Genomic DNA, 17,685 nt, shown 5'->3' on the forward strand with positions numbered 1-17,685 from the left:
TATACATAATAGTTTGTATCTCTTAATCCTCTACCCCTATATTGCCCCTCCTCCCTTCCCTCTCCCTACTGGTAACTACTAGTTTGTTCTCTATATCTGTGAGTCTTTCTTTTTTGTTGTATTCACTAGTTTGTTGAATTTTTTTAGATTCCACATGTAAGTGATCATCATAAAATATTTGTCTTTCTCTGTCTGACTTATTTCACTTAGCATAATACCCTCCAAGTCCATCCCTGTTGTTGCAAATGGCAAAATTTCATTCTTTTTTATGGCTGAGTAGTATTCTGTGTGTGTGTGTATGCATATTGCACAGCTTCTTTATCCATTCATCTGTTGATGAACACTTAGGATGCTTCTGTATCTTGGCAGTTATAAATAATGCTGCTCTGAACATTGGGGTGCATATATCTTTTTGAATCAGTGTTTTCATTTTCTTTGGCTATATACCCAGGAGTGGAATTGCTGGGTCATATGGTAGTTCTGTTTTCAGTTTTTTTGAGAAACTTCCATACTGTTTTCCTCAGTGGCTGTACCAATTTACATTTCCACCAACAGTGTATGAGGGTTTCCTTTTCTCCACATCCTCACCAACATTTGTTATTTGTGTTCTTTTTATGATAGCCATTCTGACAGGTGTGAATGATTAGCAGTGTTGAGCTAAAAGATGCAGTGTTGAGCATCTTTTCATGTTCCTGTTGGCCATCTGCACTTCCTCTTTGGAAAAATGTCTGTTCAGGTCTTCTGCCCATTTTTAAATTGGGTTGTTTGTGTTTTTGATGTTGAGTTGTATGAGCTATTTATATATTTTGGACATTAACCCCTTATCTGTCATATCATTTGCAAGTATTTTCTCCCATTGAGTAGGTTGTCTTTTCCTTTGACAGTATTTGCCAGTATTCTTGTTGCTTTTATGGACAAGCTGGTTTTCCAAGGTCCTTCCTCTGCCATTCTGGAAGTGCCTCTTCCCATTCTTGTATATTTTTATCATTCTGCTTCCAGTCTCTGACCCAGCCTCTCATTGCTTGCCTTTCTCTTATACATTTCTACTGGACCTTTGGAACTCTGGTTCCACGGCTAACATAGTTACATTCTCAACTATTCACTGACTATTACCTCCCTTTTTTGCCAGGCAGCCCTTTCAGGGGCTGATTCTCTCACACCCCACATAAATCAAAATCCTCTATTCCTCCCTTAAATATTAGTATTCCTCAAGTTTCTGGCTTACACTCCTTCTCTTGTCTGTTTTCCCTGAACATTCTTACCCAGTTGTTGCTCATACTCTCAAATCTGTCTTCTTCTGTATCCCAGATCTCTGTCTTAAGCTCCTCATCTGTATCTAATTTTGCTTAACATAAATCTTCATTTGGAATTTCTACAGACATGTAAAATTCCTCAAGTTCAAAACAGAAATCAACATATTCTTCTTTCTCAGTTTTCTTTGAATGACATTCCCATTTATCTAGTTGCCTAAACCAAAAATGTGGGTCATTTTTTATTTTTTCTCCTTTACCCTATCTTCAAATTACAGTAAGTTACCTTTCAGTTCTGTGCCCTAAATCTTTCGGTTTAGGTTTTCTGTATCTCTACTGACATCTCCTGCCTGAATTATTCCAACAGCCTCCAAAACAGATCTTCCCATTATAGTTCTGTCCCCAGCTTCTCCACAATGTGTCCAAAAGGGAACTTTATAAAATGCAAATCCAAATAGGTCACAGAGTCCACACAGACACACACACACACACACACACACTTTGCCCTTCTCTCCATTGCATTCCTTGCTCCATCCTAATTGCCTTTTTCCCATTTCCAGACCATGTCATGTTCTTGTTTGCTTTCAGATATCTGTACATACTGCAGTATTCTTTCTCACTTTGCTCTTTTATTGCTTCCTCAGGGAAGCCTTCTTATATTCTCACAAACTGAGTTAGATACTTCTGGATATAGAATTACCATACTTTAATGGCCTGTTTACTCATCTTTATCGCCAAGTAGAATGTCAAGTCCATGAGATCCAGGGCTGTGATTATGAGCAGCCTGTGGCCTAGCACCGAACATTAGCACTGAACATTGGGCTTCCACAAATTATTTGATGAATAGAGAATTTATGCCTACATGTATGAACGACAGAACCAACCATGTTCAGCACTGAGAATACAAAGATATATTAGGCAGACGTATAAATAAAATAGGCCTTTGAAACATCTGGTGTTTGAGGGATATAGCTGTTAGTAATGTAGGATTAGTAACTTAAAGCCAATGATTCTAAATAAAGTTCTGTATACCTTAGTTGAAGAAATAAAATGGCATCGGGCTTCCCTGGTGGTGCAGTGGTTAAGAATCTGCCTGCCAATGCAGAGGACATGGGTTCAAGCCCTGATCCGGGAAGATCCCACATACCGCGGAGCAACTAAGCCCGTGAGCCACAACTACTGAGCCGGCGTGCCTAGAGCCCATGCTGAACAACAAGAGAAGCCACTGCAGTGAGAAACCCCTGCTCCCGCAACTATAGAAAGCCCGAGGGCAGCAACGAGATCCAACACAGCCAAAATAAATAAATAAAATTAAAAAAAAAATGGCATGAATGTATGTGAGACCCCAAAACATTATTTATGAATGAAAGGAGAAAATGAAGAGAAACTATTCAACAGGAAGTTATATACATGTGCCCTTTATAAAGTTAGTGTTTATACTTAGTTTTTGTTTTATTTTGTTTTTAATTTCTGGGCATTGAGAAGTAGGTGACTTCTTCCCTCCTGCCTTTCTTTTACACAAATTGTATAATATTTAGAAAATATATATAAGCAACAACAAAAAAATGAAATCACCCATTATCTGATTTAATGTATTATATATAGTTTCATAACTGAATTAAATCTGAACATCACCAGAAATAGATATGTCATAAACATCTTATGCTAGGAAATACACGTCAATACCACCTGTTGCTGAGGTTAGCAGACTTTTTCTCTATAGGGCCACATAGTACATTTTTGAAACTTTGAGGGGCTAGAAGGTCTCTGTCACAGCTATTCAACTCTTCCTGTAGCAAAAGCAGCCATAGACCATTCTAAATGGGTGTATTCCAATAAAACTTGACTTACAAAAACAAGTGGCTAGCAGGATTTGGTATGAGAGCCATAGATTTGTTCTGAGATACAGATATGCCATAATTACTTAATCTTGGGGAAGTTTATTATCTTTAATTTTTTACTATTATTAGTTATACTCTCTTAGCATCTTAATATCTAAACCTGTATGTACATTCTTAATTTTTTCCTTAGCGTAAATTCTGAAAAAATGTAATTTCTAGGGCTAAGAGTACATCTTTAAGACTTTTTAAAACGAGAATAGGTGACATAACACTTGCTTTCAAACTGTGACTATGAGGAGTTTTGCTTGATTCATTTTGTGGGTTTTGTGGGGATGGAAAAAGAAAAACTGAAGGGAAACATTGAGTTAACGATAGTAATATAAAACTTAAAAAGAGATGTTCCATGAAGAAGAAAATATGAAAAATTTCATAAGTACAGATATTCCTGTTCACATAACCAAGTTTTTTTTTTTGTTTGTTTGTTTGTTTGATAGCTCTGTAGAGTTTTGTTTAAAATCTTGTGTAGATTGAGATTTGGGAGATGGGGTTTGCAAATTACAAAATGAGCGTTTCTTATTCAGTCTCCTAAGATACTCTTAGGTCAGCATGATTTTGATTGTGATTACAAATCAGCTTGTTTTTTTAAAAAAAGAAAGAAAAAAGAAGACGCTGTTAAATTTTCCTGTTCTGGTTGACAAGGAAGTCTAATCAGTTAGATCAGGGTTTGGCAAATTACTATCCATGGACAAAATCCCTCCTGTTGCCTGTTTTTGTAAGTGAAGTTTTATTGGAACACAGCCATGCCCATTCACTTAAGTACTGTCTATGACTGCTTTTAGACTACAACAACAGAGTTAAGTAGTTGTCAGAGACAGTATAGTCCAGAAAGCCTGAAGTATTTACTATCTGCCACTTTACAGAAGAAAATTTGCAGACCCCGGAATTAGGGGAATGGCACATGTTAGTCTGTTTATTGAAAATGGATCCACAAAAGCAAAAGTAATTTTGCTACAGATAAACTATAACAAGGTTTTAGAAGCACAATTAATTCAGAGCCCAAATCTGGGCACTTAAAATGTAGAAGAACACGTGAGAAAACAATATAAGAAATGTTGGAATACAGAGGACTTAATATGTAGTGTAATTCTAAGTTATGTGAAAGATTAGATTTAGAGAACCCAAGTACTGGCTGTTAACAGAGGCACCTACCTTAGTTACAAAAGCCCTTCTTACACACAGTTGGAAAATAGCCAATTCCACAGTTTTGCTATAGTGTCTTTAAAAGCGAGCAGTTATACTGTGACGAGTTCTGTGGCATTTTTCGTGAAACAACCTTGTTGCAGTTTCTGAATGAGAGGACATCAGTCAAATTGGAAAATTCACACTCTTAAAAATTTTTTGAAACCTGTGTACATAGGCTTATTCCCGCAATGACAGTCTTTATCCCTACTGGATTTGTTACCTTAATTCAGTTTCGCATGGCAATAATAGGGGACATTCAGAAAGTAGGGATATTTTCTTTCTTTGGATCCACGTTACCTGGAAATAGGTAATATCCAGGATCCCAAATCATTTAGTAAGGTTTTGAAACAGCATAGCTTTTATTAATTTTATAAGAAGTTTCTTAAAAGAATCCTGTGTGTGGAACTCTTTGGAGTATAGTAGAAAAGCCTCTAGGCTGAAGCCAAGTGTTCCTCTTCACTAGGCCGCTAAATAGATGTTGAAAAAACCTGAGTCCGTAACCAGCTACCTGGACTTCTTTTATGAGAGAGAAGCTACTAATTTAATGCTTACAAGCACTGATTTTAGGGTGTTTTCTCACAGCTGAAAATAATCCTGAGTGAGGGGGGTCAGGGTAGACTAGTTTATCTCTGAGGGACTTTACATCTATATGGCTCCACATATTTGTGTGGGATAGAGTTGTTGGAGGGGAAAAAATAAAAGTGGTCTGTATCTTGTCAAGATAAAGCAACGCTCTGACAGAACCACAAATTTTATAATGACAAAAGACAAGAAATTGACTCTTGTTCATTTTTACACATTTCTCTTTCTTTAACTTTTGAGTTTCCTTTTTTTATCTTGTTTCTCATAATTTCTGTGACACTTATTCTGTATTATAGAGCTGTTATGGTTCTGCCAAGAATTCCTTAGGCTGTGGTGGTTCTTCAGGAGATTGTTCTTGAGTGAGGGTGGTGAGTAAAGCACTGAGCTATCCCATCTACTGGAGAACTAGATGGAGGTGCATCTGTCTTGATTTAGTGACTACAGCTTTGCATGGGACGTCGGGTCATTCAGTGTAGGAAAGTGCAATAAGCTGGAGATCCTTTATGTCCTTCTGTAACCCTGATGGTGGTGCCTTAGTTGTATCAGAGTCCCTCTGTTTTCATAGATTTGTTTTTTCAGATATTCTAGGCTTTCACACCATTCCTTCTCCTTAAGCAACTATTCTGTTTTGCTGGTGGTTCAATAAATATCTGTTAAACACATATTAATGTGTTTTGTGCTGGATCCTGGGGATATTACTATCATTCAAACACAGCACCAGCTCCCAAGAATTTGCAGTCAAATGGGAGAGCCCGGTAAGAAAACAGGTGTTTATAGTACAAAATAAGAACTGAGGAATTAAGGATAAAGGAAGCCAATATTTACTTGCTTAAAAACATTGAACCAGAATGGTAAAATGGAAAGAGCATTGGTTTTAGATTTTGTTGATCTGCTTTTAAATCCTGATTCAGTTACTTAACAGGTATGTGACTTTGGGAAAGTTAACCTTTGTGTTACTTGCAAAGTTGTTCTAAGTTTTAGAAATAAATATATATAAAGCACTTAGTCCAGTGCCTGCTGAATAAATGATTTCTGCTTTTTTTTTTCTAAATCATACACCACAAATTATTGTTCCAAAGCCTATAAATAAAAAGATCATTTCTCTGGCCCCTACTTCATAGGAGATGTGAAAAGAGGATATGGTAAAATTTTTTATGAACTTTGTGAACATCCTGCCTATAAAGAAACTATTAGAAATCAAATTTTGTAATTATTTCTTATAAAGCTTACCCAGATTTCCATTTTTAAGATATGGACTGTGAAACTCATATCTTAAGAACTTACAATATTTCTTGTGAAATATGCTAGTAATTTTGTAATCACCGGTCTTATATTTTATTTGTCAACTTAAAAAGGGGATACTTTTCTGTCTCCCCACCTCCCTCACCCCGTAGTTTAGCATGCCAGTTACTTTTAACCAAATTGTGGTTTATATCCAGAAGTGTAATGGTTATAACCTTGTTCCATGAGATGTTTAAAAAGCATTCAAATAGATCATCAGTAAATTGATAAAGTATCAATATATTTTCTTAAGACTCGCTCATCATTACAATTTGAATTTTTTCTATTTGAAGAATTGAAAGCTGCAATATTCAGGAAGTAGTATCATGCCGTATTTAGAAATAAAACAGAATGGTTAAAGAATTTGCTTTTAACTGAAAATATTTTTTTTCATTCCTTTGAAATTAAGTAACATAAAATTAGAAACTAAAATTGGTCTAACAGCAACACAATTTGTAATTCTTCAAAAACGTCAGAGTTGGTAGCTCAAATGAGAATACTGTACTCGGGAGGGCATAGATCTTATTCCATTATGTGACCTTTCCAGTTTTGCTATACTTTATATAATAACTATTCCAGATTTATTTGTTAATTCTGTTATAGCTGTACCTTAAAAATAAGACAAGCTGATGTTATTCACTGTAAAAAGTGTAAATACAAGTATCAACAGAACATAGAACTATTTTCTATGTATTTTACATAAATCACCCTAAATTATAAATAGGATAGTGATCAAACAAATACTTTTCTACCAAAAGAAAAAGCCAGTGGAACAGAGTGGGATAAGAGGTGGGAGAGAAGCCCTAGGATTGGTTGGCAGGGCAGTAGTAAGTGACAGCATGAGAAAAATGCATGTGTTCTTCCATCACTGCTGTTCTCCTCTCTGTTTGAGTTAGACAAATGACATGTGCCCAAGGGGAATGAGGGACAATGTTCAGAGGAAAGGAACCACTTTATACAGCCCTGCCAGATTCATGAGAATAATGATGCATCTGCTTTTTGTTGCTGCTGTTACTTAACCTTGTCATGGATACATTACTGTTTCTGTAGCACTTATTTTGTGGGGTCTTACTGATATTACTTTCTCTATCATGGCTATACGGGATTGTCTGTTGGCAAATCAGCACCATTTACCCCTTCTGCACCTTGCCTGATGTAATGGCTTCCTGGAAAGTGTGCATGCTGTTTTTTTCCCTCTTTGTGTCTCCCCTGTCCCACTCCATCAAATGTGCAATGTAAGTATCCAGAAGTCCATTACAGACAATTGATTTGTAGGGGTTTTCTTTTGATTTGTTTTTGTCTGTTTTAATTTTTCTTCCCTAATAGCAAAACTTCATTTTTACCGTTCCCAACCCACGCCTCCCCCCACCCCCCAATAGCAAAACTCCACACACTGGATGCCAAGACAGACACATTCGTTGATTTATTTAGTAAACTTTCAGTGAACTTTTGTAAGCTTCATAACACTGAGTTAAGTGGTATTATAGGGCAAGGGTCCCCAACCCCTGGACTGTGGGCTGGTTACCAATCAGTGGCCTGTTAGGAACCGGGCCGCATAGCAGGAGGTGAGTGGCAGGTGAGCAAGCAAAGCTTAATCTGCTGCTCCCCATCGCTCGAATTACTGCCTGAACCATTCCCCCCACCCACCACCGCCAATTCCGTGGAAAAATTGTCTTCTATGAAACCGGTCCCTGGTACCAAAAAGATTGGGGACCGCTGTTATAGGGCAGTTCAGTGAAGTACATAAAAGTAGTTAGATTGTGAGGGTGAAATATTCAAACGTATTTTCACCAAAACTACTATTTAAATCAAACTATAATGCTTATATTTATAAAATGCTTCTAAATGTTCTGTTGTAAAATGTAGTCAATACAGGTGGCTTTAACTATGGGTTAGTTTCTTCAACCCTTCCCTCAGATAAGCTGAGTTGTCATTAGACCATTTAAATGACTTGTATTCTGAGCTTTGTAATGTTAAGGTTGTAAAATGCATCTCAAGTCTAAACTTTACAATGTGTTACATTTTAGGTCAGAAGACATGTCTTCATCTACATGGCATCTTTCCTTACCTCTATGTGCCATATGATGGTTATGGACAGCAGCCAGAAAGCTATCTTTCTCAGATGGCATTCAGTATCGACAGAGCACTTAATGTGGCTTTAGGCAATCCATCTTCCACTGCTCAGCACGTGTTCAAAGTGTCATTAGTATCAGGAATGTAAGTATATGATAACATCTTTTTAAATTTCTATTTATCTGTATTTATATTACTGTTCTAGTTAAAAGAAAACATATCCAATTCAAATATACTCTGTTCATTTTTCTTTTATTTCTAATCTAATGGAACCAGGGTGAATTTCTTACTGTAACTTTTTAAAGTCCATTTTTATTGCAATGAAAGATAGATGGTTAACAGTCATTTTTGTTTTAACTTTTTCCATTTCTCTGCTTCCTAGAACTGTAGAAATTCATGTAATTTATTCATCAAGTATTTATTGAGCACCTTTTATATTGGTGAACAAAACAAAGGTCCCTGCCCCCATGGAGGTTACATTCTAGTAATGGAAAACAGAAAATACCCAACAGATAGAACATGAAATAAATTTATTTATTTATTAAATGATAATTAATGCTATAGTACAAAATACGTAGAACAGGTAAGAAGGATCAGTAGTATGGGGTGGGGAAGTAGACTGGTGGCAGTTTTATATAGGGTAATCAGGGAAGGTGTCATTGACACGGTAAATGATATTTGAGCAAAGACTTGAAGGTGAGGAGGTGGGAACAAAATGGAGGCCAGGTATCTGGAGTGGAGGGAAAGGAGAGTGGACAAAATGAGGTTAGAGAGTTATGAGAGAAGGAGATCATGTTGGCCAGCGGATCCCCAAAATCACTTTTACCTGGTTTGACAGCCATGAGAATGCACCTCTCAGATCTCCAAATACAAAGAGCATAATTGAACAGTGGTCCCAGCTACTGCACTAAAATCCATCTGTCATTCTGTGTAAACTGAAGCTGCTTTCCGTAGGCTACTCCCAGCCAGTGGCTAAGCAGAGCAAGGCTACTAAGGCAGGCCTGTTTCTGGGAGACACTTGGGAACTCTGGGACAGCCTTTCTGAACTTTCACTAGAATCACACTGCAATAAAAGACACTTCCACTCATCTTCCCTCTGTCCCTCTCTCCTTCACTTAGATCAGACCTGTATCTAAGTCTTGTGGCTGTCCCACCCTCTCCAGAGTTCATCCTCATATTCTCTCACAGGTGTTCCCACTAACAAATTTCTTGCACATTTTGACATCTACTTCTTGGAGGACTCAGACTAACACACTTGAGAACTTAGTCAGAATACATTCTTTGGTCTCACCCCACATCTAATGAATCAGATACTGTGGTGGTGGGACCCAGAAATTTGTGAGCCTTTCTGCTGATCCTGATGCATACTGAAGTTTGAGAAACCACCGCAGTAGGCTATTCTAAGGACTTTGGCTTTTACTCCGAGCTATTGCATGATTTTGAGCAGCCAGGATCTAACTTAAACTTGAAAGGGTTCCTTTAGCAATTGTGGGAAGAACAGATCATAGAGGCATAAGAGTTGAAACAGGGAGAACATTAGGACTCTTGTTTCATTAATCTGGGTGAGAAAATATGGTGGCTTGAACTAGGGTAGTAGCAGGGGAGTAGTGAGAAGTGGTCAGCTTCTAGGTCTATTCTGAGGGTTGAGTCCCCAAGATTTGCTGTCTGATTGGATGAGGTTTGTGAGAGGAGTCAGGGATGACTACAAAATTTTGAGTCTGTGCAGATAGAGCAGGCTGGCAGGAAAGATTTAGAGCTCGTACTGGAACATATGAGATGAATACATCTGTATGAAATCCATCTTAAATCTGTCTACTTCTTCCACCTTAATCCAGGTTTTCTTCTGGACCACCACAGTATCCTTTTAATTGAATTTCCTTCTTCTGTTCTTATCTCACTCCAGAGCTGCAGAAGTACCTGTCTTGTGCTGTAAATTGGATCCTTTTAAAATCATTTAAAATCCTTGAGTGGCTTCCTATTGTTTATAGATTAAACTTTAAGTTTCTGACCCCTGCCTGCCTCTGTAACGTTGCTCACTGTGTTCCATCCAGAAACACTGGTCTTCCTTCAGTCCCTCGGCTGTGCTGAGCTCTTTCCCACCTTTGTACATGCAGTTTCCTTCCCTTGAGTGCCCTACCGCTCTCCAGTCCTTCAAGTCCTTCACCTCTCCAGAGACGTTTTTTCTGACTTCCCTCTTTAAAATAGGTTGTTACTATTCTGTATCTTAGCCCATTCTTTGTTTCCTTTAGTACTTTACTATAGTTTGCAATTATTTTAATTTTTTGTTTATTAGCTCTTACGTGCTTCTCCCACCAGCCTGTAAGTTCCATGAGAAAAAGGACCATGTTTGTCTGTCCATCGTTATATCCCTTGCACCTTGTATGGTGTTGGGCACTTAGTAGACAAGGCTCAATAACTATTTGTTTGAATAAATGAATGAGGTAAAAGTTCACACCCATCCTATGATAGTAACAGTTAGGTTAAAGATAATCATCAGCTTTATATTCTAATTTTTTTTATGTTTAATGATTCCTCAGAACTTTCCTATACATATTCTCATTTCAAAGTTGAATCTCCAAACAGCCTAGTGGAATGAATAATGAGTCACCAGTCTTTCTATATGTTTGGTGGGCATTTGTTAAAAGCATAGCCATATTTTTAAGAGTTAGTTGAGTTACACATCTAGAGACCTGGAAGCAAAAGATGAGCTGTTCAGTCTAATTTATGGTTGCCATTCTCTTTTTTCTCCCATTCTAATGTTTCCTGTTTTTTTTCTTATATAGGTCCCCTTTTCCCTTACCATGCATTGTAGCTTCTATGATTCCTTTACTCCTTCAGTATTACCTACTTCTTTAAGTAGGCAAGTTGCATCTAGCTATCAAATTAAAACTTGAACAAATTTAATTCCAGTCTTCCTAGACTGTGTACTATACTGAAGCTGGGCTAAGAGAGAGGACCATGATCTTAGGCTCATTTCAGGGGTTCCTTGTCACTTAGCTATCATGATTCTAGAAAATATTCTATGAAAAGATTCTTAATCCATCTAAATTAATTAACTGAGGTTTTTTTTTTCACTATCTGGGCTCATTTTTCTTCTCATTGTTATATTAAAAAACTAACTCAAATTATCAGATACAATTTTTTAAATATAAACATATCTACTCTTGAACTCTGTTCCATTCTAATTTCTTTCTCCCAGAGAGTCTCCCTGTGGAGAAATTCTTTTGGCAAAATCAACTAACATCAACAGCAGAAAGTAAGGATTGCAGGTTAAATTATACAGAGACTTTCTTGGACAGAAGAAGCAGAAAACTGAATTTATAGAACTTCCAGGCTATATTTTGGAGCAATAGATACAAAAGCAGAATCCTAGATTTACAAAGAATTGTAGGGATTTGATAGTCTTGTATTCAGTTTTTGAAATTTATAAGATTCTAATTGTAAAAACCTAAAGATTTTTAGCAAAAACAAAGCAAAGATAATGTGGACCACAACAGTGCAGATTTAATTCTCTTTTTTTCCCATTTATCTGGCTAAAGGTGTAACTCCTATCGTTAGACAGAGAGTTATATTTATGTGTATGAAAAAATACCAAAGCAGGAGGAATAAAGAATTGAATTTTGCTGGTGAGAGAGAATGAGATCATTCATATAATGTGTTTCACCCCTTCCTTCATGGCAACAAAAATGGGGTGAGCAGCATCAAACTAGACAGGAAAGGGTAAGTGTTGTTTAAAAAAAAAAAAAAAGGTAAAGGGTAGGGGATAGGGAGTGATGTCAGAGTAGGTCTTTCTGAGGAGGTGAGTTTAAGCAGAGACCTGAATGAAGACTGAAAGTAAGCCATACAAAGGTTCAGGGCAGAACTTTCCAGGCAGAGGGAATGGTAAATTACTTGAGAGTGGATCAAGTTAGAAGGGGCTGAAATGTTTAGAATGGCTGGAGGAAAAAGGAAGAGTGGGTGTGAGATAAGATTGGAGTGAGTGGTAAGGATGAGACAAAGAACATTTTAGACCTTTTTTTAAAAAAAAATAGAAATTGCTTTACAGCTATCATACAGATGGTTCTGACCTAAAGGCTTGAAATAGCTTATATAAAAAAAAGTTGTTTAAATATACCTCAAATAGGGCCTCCCTGGTGGCGCAGTGGTTAAGAGTCCGCCTGCCGATGCAGGGGATGCGGGTTCGTGCCCCGGTCTGGGAGGATCCCATATGCCGCGGAGCGGCTGGGCCCGTGAGCCATGGCCGCTGGGCCTGCGCATCCGGAGCCTGTGCTCCGCAACGGGAGAGGCCACAACAGTGAGAGGCCCGCGTACCGCAAAAAGAAAAAAAAAAAAAAAAAAAAAAAATATATACCTCAAATAATGACTCTGTTGCCAACTTACTCCCGTATTTGAGGTCTACTACACTGTCAGACATGACAGAGAGAAATGGTGTCCTAATGAGGGTAAGTTCTATCTAGTGCCCATCATTTCTTTTTAATGAAAAGAAATTGAGTTTATCCACCTAAAGATTTAACCAACCACTATTTACAGACAAACTCTAGGCAAATACTTTTTATTTTGTCTATAAATTCAGACCTATTTATATATTGTTTCTAATTACATCATCTTTGAAAATGGTAGTCTGTATATCAGAGTTTCAGATCCTCCTGAGATGATATAACATGATAGCCCAACTTATTCCTTCTTGCATTGAGGACTTGTTTCTCTCCCTATTACATAGATTTTTGCTTCTCCCTTTCCCCCCTCTAGCTGATACCCTGAGAAGAACCGAGCCTCAACATAAATAGCGTCCTTAGTAAAGCCGTCGTCTTTTCAATCTCTTAAGTTCCTGTCTACACGGTTTTCACAGGTTTCCTTCGATTTGAGTGTGTGTTTTATACACACATACACATATGTACATATGTATAACAGGTAAATTGTCTCTGCTTAGTGAACTTGTAAAATTAATAACAGAGACAAGTAAGGAAAGTGATACAAATTCTGTCAATTAAAGGACTTTGTTGATGAACAGCTTTAGTTTTTGACAGAAAAAATGGGAAATGGGAAAAGGTATCAGAAAGGTCTCTGTTCTTCTCATACATGGTCTGAGTAAAGAGCCACTTTTTAATAGAGCCATGATGATTGAAATTAAGGTATAAATAGTTTGCTGCTCCTTTTTGTCCCTAGTTTTTTTTTTTAAGTGGTATTTTTAAACTTTTTTAAAAGAAGTAACAAGATTTTATAATGTCATATGTTAACCTTGTGGTAGGTTTAATTGAAAAGTCGTGGAGGTTCTTTTGTTTTGTGGGGGGCGGTTGGTAATATTCAATGTAAATAAGACTGAATTAGGCCAGCTGAGTCCATTTAGGGCAATAAGTTGCATTATTTCATCTCTGATGAAAATAAATTGAAATGTCTTTTTCTTTTATTTCAGGCCTTTTTATGGTTATCATGAGAAGGAAAGACACTTTATGAAGATCTATCTTTACAACCCTGCAATGGTGAAAAGGTACAAAGCTAAATGAAATAAAAAATGAATAACTATCACTTAAGTATTTTAATAATAAAAAGAAAAATCTAGAAGAAAGGCCTGTATAGTTTGTAGCATTATTAAAGAAAGAGACCATAATATGTACATATATGTGTAAAGAGAGAGAGTCATAGCTTGGACTCTAGGAAGGATATTTTAAGGGGAAGGGACCTTGTTTTACACCCAACTGCTTCTTTTCTGTCTTAGATTTAGAGAGTTTGTAGAAGTATATAAAGAGAGATGATTGGCTGCCTTGTATAATAATCCTAGTGCCCTGCTAGCCAGACCAAATGTTCAATACCAAGAGAAATTCGTTCTTCAGTTTCAAAGCAAGGAGAAATATGTGAGAGTGAGGCCAGAGTGGGAGAGCTTTCTACTGTGAACTTAACCACTTTTCAGTACTTAAAAGATTTTTTCTGATGAGATAGGTGATGTTATTAACATTTTTTCCATATTGTTTAATGAACTGTATCACCATTTAGAAGATTTATATAACTTAGTGGATCTATATTTTCCAAATGACCAGTGCATGATGTTAGAAAATTATGCGTGGGTAAAAATACTCCAAGTGTTAGGTAGACCAATAGATTTTAATATAACAGAGTACAAAAAGTTCATTGGTATGGTTTCAAATTCCACATTATTGCTGACCTTTAAGAAACTACCACTCCATTGCATTTCCATGTAGTAGAAACAAAGATCAACGTTTACCTGAAAAGGCTATTCAGTTACTCTTCCTTTTTCCAATTATTTATCTGTGTAAGTCTGGATTTTCTTCATATGCTTCAACCAAACAATATATCAGAACAGACTGAGCTGAAGCAGATGTGAGAATCCAACTGTCTTCTATTAAAACAGAGGTTTGCAAAGATGTAAAACAATTCCTCTTTTCCCGCTAAATTGTTTTTGTTTTGGAAAATATAGGCTTTTTAAATATATAAAACACTTATTTATGTTAACATATAATGGGTTTATTGTTGTTATTTTAAAATTAGTAAATAAGTTTCTTAAAATTTTCTGTTTTAACCTGATTTGGTAAGTGTCAGTGGATATAAGCCACACAAACAAAAGCTCTTTGATGCTGTCAGTAATTTTTAAGAATGAAAAGGGGTCCTGGGGCCAAAAGTTTGAGAACCATCAAAATAAAGCTCTCTTAATTTTCTATCAAAGATTCTTAAAATCTGTTCACAGCCATTCTGTCCTTCTCACTGCCTATTACAGTGGAAGAGATTTACCCCCTTACCTATAAAGCTCATATTCTACCCTCTTTGACCTTTGCTTCCATCTGTCAGTTATCCCCATCTGCCTTTCCACACCATTTAAATATTAATAAGACTCTGTTAATTTTACACATACACACATTCATACTCAAAGACATTCATACTTACAGCTATTCTCCCAGAAGATTTTTTTTTTTTTTTTTTTGGCCTGTGTTGGGTCTTTGTTGCTGCGTGTGGGCTTTTCTGTAGTTGTAGCGAGTGGGGGCTACTCTTACTTGCAGTGCATGGGCTTCTCATTGCGGTGGCTTCTCTTGTTGCAGAGCATGAGCTCTAGGCATGCAGGCTTGCCTAGTAGTTGTGGCAGTAGTTGTGGCTCGCAGGCTGAGTAGTTGTGGCTCACAGGCTCAGTAGTTGTGTCACATGGGCTTAGTTGCTCCACAACATGTGGGATCTTCCCAGACCAGGGATCAAACCCGTGTCCCCTGCATTGGCAGGCGGATTCTCAACCACTGCGCCACCAGGGAAGTCCCCTCCCAGAAGAATTTATCTATACTTTGTGTGTTCAGTGTCTTACCTCCCATTCACTCCTTAACTTACTCCAATATAGGCTCTACTTCAACCATTTCACTCAAATTGCCTTCATTAGTGACCTCAGTGTTGTTAAACCCAATTAACACCTCTTTGTCCTTACCTTTTGACCACTTGTCAGTGCTTAGGTACCTTAAAATAAGGCTGCTTTGATGTAAACCTTTTCTGGTTTTCCTCATACCTTTCTAGTCATCCATATTTATAACATTTTGTGATTCCTCTTTTAACATTGTGGCTGTTTCTTGGACTTTTGTCTTAGGCATTGATTTTTTTTCTCTCTATATGTTCCCTTCACTTTACAGTCTTATATTTTCCCATTTTTTAAAATCTTTATGCATTTGGCTTCCAAATATATATCAGTAGCTTGAATTTTCCTCCAGAGCTCCTGACCAGTATATCAAACCATCTATCTACTGGATAAATAGAATAGCACTATAGTTAAGAGTGAGGGGTCAAGTCAGAGAAAATTTGGGTTGAATTTTAGCTCTTCCACTTTTTATTTGTGTGATTTTGGACAACATTTTGATCTAAGACCCAGTTTCTCTCTTTATAAAATGGAGATAGTAGTACCATAGGTTTGTAGTAAGAATTACTGGAGATTAAGCATTTAGAGCACCTAACACAGTGTCCAGTACATAGTGCCCCAAAATATGTTTGCTTCCTCTACTCTGTTAATAAAATTATCCTTATCCTCATCTTTATTATCATTTATTTCTAATATTTTTATAGAAATCTCCCTGAATACTCCAGTATACCTAAACTCCAGTATGTCTAAAACTGAGTTTGTCTTTATTTCCTCTCCAAATAAAATCCCCAAACAAACCTGTTTTCTTCCAGTAATGTAGCACCACCAACTAGCTGCTTAACCAAGATATATAGGCATTATCCTCAACTCATATTGTCTCACCCTCCATATCTAGTTAGTCATCAAGTCCTGACCATTTTATTCCTTATATGTCTCCTGAGTCAACACATTTCCATGATCCTTGTTAAAGCCACCATCATCTTAGTTTTTCCACAGTAATCTCTCACTCTCTGTCTCTAGTGTTCTGCATTCTCTAGCTAACCTGGTCATTTCATTTTCCTGCTCTTCACTTCACAGGCAAATTCCACCACCTTTTCAGATGTCTTTAGTAGGCTCTGCATGATCTGACTTCTCATTACCTCTCTACCCTCCCCCCACCACCACCATAGCCTCTGTCTCTAAGCCTCACTCAGTGGTTTCAGTCCTTGAATAAACCACATTTTCTTGTGACCCTTTACATGTGCAATTTTATTCACATGAAATACTCTTCTCTCTGAGAAAAAGTATTTCCAGCTCATTGTTTAGTCTCCTGCTTTAGAGACTTCTCTTCAAGAAGGCTTTGCAGAAGCTACAGTCTGGTTAATATCCCTTCTAGATGTTTCATATACTTCCCCTGCATAGCACTTGCACTATTTATAATTGCCTATTGTTTGTATTCCCATCATGAAGGAAAAATAACTCAGAGAATAAAAATATCAAAAGTGGTAACATCTCTGTGTGGTTGATTGAGTCATATGTCCTTTTTAGAATTTTTGTATAATCTTTTCAAATTTTTTTCTGAACTTTTTAAAAAAGCTAATATTTTAAAAATCCTTTTGACATTTTAGGTTTTTCAGTATAGTTAGCATTAAATTAGTTTTAGAAGTCAAAATATTCTTCATTCAAGGTATTTTTTGTCATTTTCTTTCAGAGCATGCAGCTTACTTTAAAACTTGATTATAAACTTTCAATTTCCAACAAAATACAAATTTGCAGTGTAATTGAAATCAAAATTTTGTGTGTTAGTATAATGTGTTTTATTCTCTATATTTGTATAATCACCGTTTGACTTAACATTTTAGGAAACATAATTTTATATAACTCTTTTTTTCTAATTTAGGATATGTGAACTTTTGCAAAGTGGAGCCATAATGAATAAATTTTATCAGCCTCATGAAGCGCATATTCCCTACCTCCTACAGCTCTTCATTGACTACAATCTGTATGGAATGAATTTAATAAATCTGGCTGCTGTCAAGTTCCGAAAAGCAAGGAGGAAAAGTAAGGTTAATTTTGCAAGTTCAAATTAAAGCTT

General features: G+C 36.7%; 1 protein-coding gene across 3 annotated transcripts in view; it reads left to right on the forward strand.

Moving 5' to 3' along the window:
• Positions 1 to 17,685, forward strand: part of REV3L (REV3 like, DNA directed polymerase zeta catalytic subunit) — a 192,311-nt gene that overhangs the window by 55,497 nt on the left and 119,129 nt on the right. For all 3 annotated transcript variants that reach the window (XM_060115376.1, XM_060115375.1, XM_060115377.1), the window contains 3 exons: positions 8,224 to 8,413; positions 13,683 to 13,757; positions 17,491 to 17,651. In XM_060115376.1, the coding sequence (XP_059971359.1) occupies positions 8,319 to 8,413; positions 13,683 to 13,757; positions 17,491 to 17,651 (331 nt within the window). In that variant the 5' untranslated portion in view covers positions 8,224 to 8,318. The remainder of the gene's footprint in view (positions 1 to 8,223; positions 8,414 to 13,682; positions 13,758 to 17,490; positions 17,652 to 17,685) is intronic.

Source organism: Mesoplodon densirostris, chromosome 12 (genome assembly GCF_025265405.1).
Source record: "Mesoplodon densirostris isolate mMesDen1 chromosome 12, mMesDen1 primary haplotype, whole genome shotgun sequence".
Taxonomy (NCBI): Eukaryota; Metazoa; Chordata; class Mammalia; order Artiodactyla; family Ziphiidae; genus Mesoplodon; species Mesoplodon densirostris.